Here is a 6,000-nt window from a genome sequence, read left to right on the forward strand (position 1 = left end):
CCACATCACTGGAACAGTGATTCTGGGATTAGCAATATTCTTAGTTTTATAGACTAGTTAGTCTTGGGATAGCAAGGGCTCTGCATCTGCAGGCAGATCAGAAGTGATTCATTGGTAAGATCTTGACTGAGCTGTCTGCCCAGAAAAAACAGCTTTTTAAAACTGGGATAGTAAGGTGCTTGTTTTTTACTTGCTGGGTTTTACTGTCTTACAGACTCAAAAGAATGATTTTGAAAATGAAAATGTAGTGTGTTTAGGAGTCTGTGTCTACTGTAGGCTAATATTTGGTATGTATGGCAAGCAAAAATAATTCTTGAGGTTGATTTCCATTAATATTTTTTAAAATGTAACATTTTGAGGATCAAAATGCCATCTGGAACAGCATCCTGGCTTGAACAGATGGAAGAATTACAAGTCCAGTGAGGAGTAAGAATGGGGCAGATGTACAGTATTTCTTTCTCTGAAATACTACTTTGCAAACTTCTGGTTATTTTCAGCTGTATGTATCTGCTAAGTAATTGCCAGTGGTTTTCTTTTCTTGGTTTTGTGCAGTTTTTTCCTAGATTTGGATGAGCTTTTACATCTTCAAGTATTATTTGACAGAGAATTCAAGAGCGAAAAAAGCCTTTTTTTTATTTTCTTGTAATCTGATCCCACTAGGGTAATTTGATACTTTATATTTTTTTACTGTCTTAATAAGATAATGTTTTTAATTAATCCCTTTATAATTTTGGTGATGTTGCTATCTGCCCTATGCCCTTGGAGCTGTCTCTTTTTTAGTTTGGAGAGTCATAGTTTTGCTGAGCAATTTCTTGCATAAAAAACTTACTGTACTCTCTGTGGTGTAGTTCTTTAAAAATATATGCTTTCTGTGTTTGCCTTTTATATTGTTTTAGTAGGTTTTTTTTATTTTAATGCTTGTTCTGATTTAAAATTAATTTTAAATAAATGTAGTCTTAAGCTACAGTTACAATGCATTAATTAAAAAAAATCTTACAGTTCTATTTAAACAGAGCTGTTCAGTGTATAAGGTGTCTCACTTAAGGTTTGTAAACATGTATCAATTCATTGACAATCTCTGTAAGTTGTTGTCTTTATTTAAACTAATGACTAGAAATGTTTTTATATGTGCAATTGATACCCCCAAAATTGGCATGACCTGGAGCTGTAAAACTGGTAAATTAGTCAGTTGAGCTTTCTTTGCTGCCTACTTTTAAATGCAATTCTCATTAACCCTTGGTGTCTCTGTGTTCTTCCCACACCTGCCAGACCCCACATGACTTCCCAAAGAATGGTGGAACAGGCAGTGGCCTTAACTGCACAAAATGCATTCACAGGGTCTGGTTGCCATCATGTGTCTCCATCCAGTTGCCTGGAGATAACTAAATTACAAAAATTTCCTCTTCCTTACCAGGTCTTCAGACAGTTTGCAAGTCAGAAAATGGGAAATCTTAAACAGTTTAAACCTACTGATCTGTTTGGGCCTAAGGATGAGCTGTGGGGCACAACCCAAGAGCCTTTTTTGTGAGCTGTGTTGTTACGTGTGAAACCACACTGATCTCATTTCTTTGTGAGTGCAGACAGGTTTCTCTGCTTGTGGGTTGCATGGGTATCTTCATCCCTGTAGCATAGCTCAGATGTGTAATGGTCTGTGCTAGGAACAGTCTTCTTTCAGATTTGTCTCTCAATTTTGTACATTTGTGGTATATAAAATCACACTAATTTATAGCAGTTTTTCTTAACTGAATAGTAGCCTAAAAAAATTTAATTTTAACCTTGCATCTGCTTAATCTCACTACTGTAATTCCTATTTGCATTTTATGTTCATAAAATCAAACAGTGAAGCCCTGTGTAAAGTCCCATTCTACATACAAGTTAAGAATAGACCACACAGAGCTTCAAGGTGCGAGAGGATATCCCTTCAGCCCCATTTCAGAAGAGATGGCAGCTGTTTGGATAATGGCTTAGTGTGCTCCATGGTGTGCTGCAAGATGCCAACACTAGAAATTTTGGAATCAGAATTGTTTAGGTTAGAAAATACCTGTGAAGTCTCACCATGTCCAGCTGTTAACTCAGCACTGCAAAGTCCTCTCTAAACCAAGTCTCAACCACTTCCCTGGGCAACCTGTTCCAATGCTTGACAACTGTGTTTAGCTAATATCCAATGTAAACCTCCCCTGGCACGACCTGAGGATGCTTCCTCCTGTCCTGTCACATGTTAATTAGGAGAACAGGCTGACCCCCATCTGACTGTAATTTCCTTTCAGGCAGTTGTAGAGAACAATAATTCCCCTGAATTCATGGGAAATTCAAATTTCCCCTGAGCCTCCTTTTCTCCAAGATAAGCACTCCCAGATCCCTCAGCAGCTCCTCATAAGTCTCCAGACTCTTTCCCAGCCCATTGCCCTTCTCTGGACGTGCTCCAGCACCTCAGTGTCTTTCTTGCAAGTGCGAGGTGCAGGACTGGACACGGGATTTGCGGTGTGGCCTCACCAGTGCCAAGTGCAGGGGACCATCCCTGCCCTGGTCCTGCTGGCCACTCGATTGCTGATCCAGGCCAGGATGCCACTGGCCTTCATGGCCACCTGGGCACACTGGCTCATGTTCAGATGTTTGTTGGCCCATTTTATTTAATGATCAGCCTGTCTTCAACAGGAAAACATTTCCATCGTTAACTTTTGGCAGTTACCAAATAATTGAAGACTAAGATTGGAGAGCCTGAAGGCTGAACATCCCTGCAGTTCTTAGAACTGTTTTGTAAACTGGACCTTCTGTGCTAATTAGTTTAAAAATGGCTTGATTACAACTGTGAAGTGTCACTGCCAATCTCCCTTTGTGCAGTAGTTATGTCCTGTGTAGCAGTTGAATTGCTCTTCAGGGGTGCTAAATAACTTATCATAGGGTGTTTATTACTTGCTGATACCCTGGTACCAATCATGGATGTTAGCACATAATTTTTATAGAAAATTAAGCAGAAAGTAATCAGGCAATTTTCTTTTTGCTTTTAAACTGGGAGGTGGTTTTGTAAATGTACCATAATTTGATAAGTTTATTTGTAACTTAATAAGGTGCACTAATTGAAAACTAGTGCACCTTATTAAGTTACAATAAAGTAACTTAATACTATTGTCTAGCCCTCCTCTGGTCCTGTTTTTATCACAGAATCACAGAATGGTTTGGCTTGGAAGGGAGCTTAGAGATCATCTTGTTCCAATCTCTTCCATGAACAGGGACACCTTCCACTAGACCAGGTAGCTCAAAGCCCCGTCCAACCTGACCTTGAAACACTCCCAGGAATGAGACACCTGTAGCTTCTCTGGACAATCTGTGCTAGTACCTCACCACCCTCACAATAAAGAATTTATTGCTAATACCTAATCCAAACCTGCTCTTTTACAATTTCATCATTCCTCCTTGTCCAGTCACCCCCTGCCCTTGTAAAAAGTCCCTCTCCAGCTCTCTTGTAGCCCCTTTTAGGTACTGGAAGGTGCTGTGAGGTATCTCCAGGGCCTTAATGTCTCCAGTCTTAGCATCTTGCTCTGTCCTCATAGGAGAGGTGCTCCAGCCCTCTGACCATCCTGGTGGCCTCCTCTGCACTCTTTTCAAAATGTCCATGTCTTTATATAGGGGATCTCAGAGATGAGTGCAGCACTCCATGTTGGGAGGGCAAAGGGACAGAATCCCCTCCCATGCCCTGCTGCCCACACTGCTTGGGATGCGGCTTAGGATATGATTGATTAGCTTTCTGGGATGTGAGGGCACATGGATGGTTCATGTTGGAATTCTTGTCCACCAGCATCCCCAGGTGCTTCTCCTCAGGGCTGCACACAGTCCATTCTCTGCCTAGCCTGTGCTTGTGCTTGGGATTGCACCAGCCCAGATGTAGGTCCATGCACTAGGACTTGTTCAATTTCATGAAGATTGCTCAGGGCCACCTCTCAAGCTTGTCAAGGCCCCTCTGGGTGGGGCCCCTTTTTTGTTTGTATGTAGTTGTTCAATTGTGCTTCATTAAGTGGTAAATTAACACAGCGCTGTATTTCAAAGAAACCAGGAAGGACCTATCAAAATTAACTGAAATAGAATTTAAAGTATTCTGTAATGTTATTTGCAAAGCTACAGACAAGATTCTCAAGAGAGAATTGTGTTCTCATATATCAAGTTACCACATTTTTTTGTGGCATCCAGGATGTCTCTCAGAGGTAGCAGCTCTGTTTCACATCTTTCAATATGTTACATTCTTTTGAAAATCTCATCCTTGCTGTGGGTGCTGATTGAGCGTGTGAATGTTGCCTGTCATATTAACATGTGAAATGTAATGTAATATATTAATATAAAGAGACCAAAATTTAATATACTCTGCTCTGACCTTCCTCAGATTGTCATTCTTGATATAGAGCTAAATGGTGTGATCTGTGCTGCACTGGGACTGAAAACCTGTGAAAAGTCTATAAAGCTGGTGGTGTAATCCCAGACTGTTAAGCATTCTTATTCCTTAACTTTGTGCAGGTCAGATATTTATATTAATGTGGTAGAGTGTTAAAGACATACCTTTACATATTCTGACATATGCAAAGCCTGTATCCCTGTAGGTAATCTGTGAGGAATACTCCTCTCACTTTGAAGGTCACACTGTGCAGTCAGAGCCATCATGACATGTCCTAGCTGATGGCTGTACCTGGTAATTAATTGTTAATTACTTTGAATTTCTCTTTCTTTGCAGGTTGATGATTCTACTTGTGATGCTGAAATACTCTCCTTGCTCCTCAACGCCAAGCTGGTGGTGAAGTGCATGTCCACGGCCTTCTGCCCACGCCTCATTGACCACGTCCTGGCCAACCAGGGGCAGGGGGGCTGGGATGTGGAGGAAATTGCGCAGCAGCTTAAGGAAGCAGGGTTCAGTGCAGAGGCCGGGTCTCTCCTCATGGCTCATCGAGGCACCCATCCTGCACTCAGGACTTTCACTACTGCCCTTCAGGCTGTTCAGCACTGGATCTGAAAATGTTGGACTTATGCATTTGTCTGCATATTTGCTGGAGATCTTACACAAAAGGGAGAAATTGTTGCTCTAGTAAAGTAACAAAGTGAGTTATTACCTACATTTTGTAGAAAACACACAGCACACAGTAAATTCCCATATACTTCTAATTGTTTAAAAAATTATTGGTGCAGACTGTATAATTCTGTTGTATGATTAGCAAAGCAATGAATCTGATCATCCTTTCAGATCAAAGATAAATGGTTACTCAGTTACATATAAATGAAACATTAGTGGGGTGGCAGGCTATATACAATTTGTCTTAATTTCTGTAAGTAATTTACTCTTGTCATAATGTAAAACTAATGTAAAAATATAAAGATATATATAGAGCAAAAAAAGTCACAAGAGTGATTTTTGAGAATTTCAAAACCTTAAAATTCTGTATTGTGCAATGTTGTTATCACAGCTTTTGTTTGCAATAAATAAAATATTTTGCATTTAATGTGCTATCTCTTTCAGCCTTTCAGGCACATAAATATTTTCTTTCTTCAGCCCCTTTTCTGAAATTCCTGTCTCTCCTTACTGATTTTTATTCATGAGGACAAGGTAAAGTCTAAGAGATATTTTTCTCCACCATTTCGGAAGCCCCATCTTAAATCCTGAACATGTGTTGATACCATTGTGAATGTACTTTCAAAGTATTTAGTTACATTTTTCCTGAGTTATGAAAAATTGCATAAATCTGTATATTTGCAGAATTACAGAATATGCTGCGTTGGAAGGGACCCACAAGCATCCTGGAGTCCAACTCCTGGCTCTGCACAGGACCATGTGCCTGAGAGCCGAGTCAAAATGCTCCTTGAGCCTCCGTCAGGTTGCTACAGTGGCCACTTCCCTGGGGAGCTGTTCCAGTGCCCAGCCACCCTCTGGGTGATAAACCTTTTCCTAATATTTGACCTAAACCTCCCCTGGCACAGCTTCAGGCCTTTCCCTCAGGCCCTGTCCCTGTCACCACAGAGCAG

General features: G+C 40.7%; 1 protein-coding gene across 1 annotated transcript in view; it reads left to right on the forward strand.

Moving 5' to 3' along the window:
* The window catches only part of NBAS (NBAS subunit of NRZ tethering complex), a 160,851-nt gene extending 155,371 nt beyond the window's left edge, over positions 1-5,480 (forward strand). The window contains exon 52 of the mRNA XM_059468667.1: positions 4,721-5,480. Coding sequence (XP_059324650.1) covers positions 4,721-4,996 — 276 coding nt within the window. The 3' untranslated portion in view covers positions 4,997-5,480. The remainder of the gene's footprint in view (positions 1-4,720) is intronic.
* Positions 5,481-6,000: the final 520 nt, after the last annotated feature.

Source organism: Ammospiza nelsoni, chromosome 3, assembly GCF_027579445.1.
Source record: "Ammospiza nelsoni isolate bAmmNel1 chromosome 3, bAmmNel1.pri, whole genome shotgun sequence".
In the NCBI taxonomy this organism is placed as follows: domain Eukaryota; kingdom Metazoa; phylum Chordata; class Aves; order Passeriformes; family Passerellidae; genus Ammospiza; species Ammospiza nelsoni.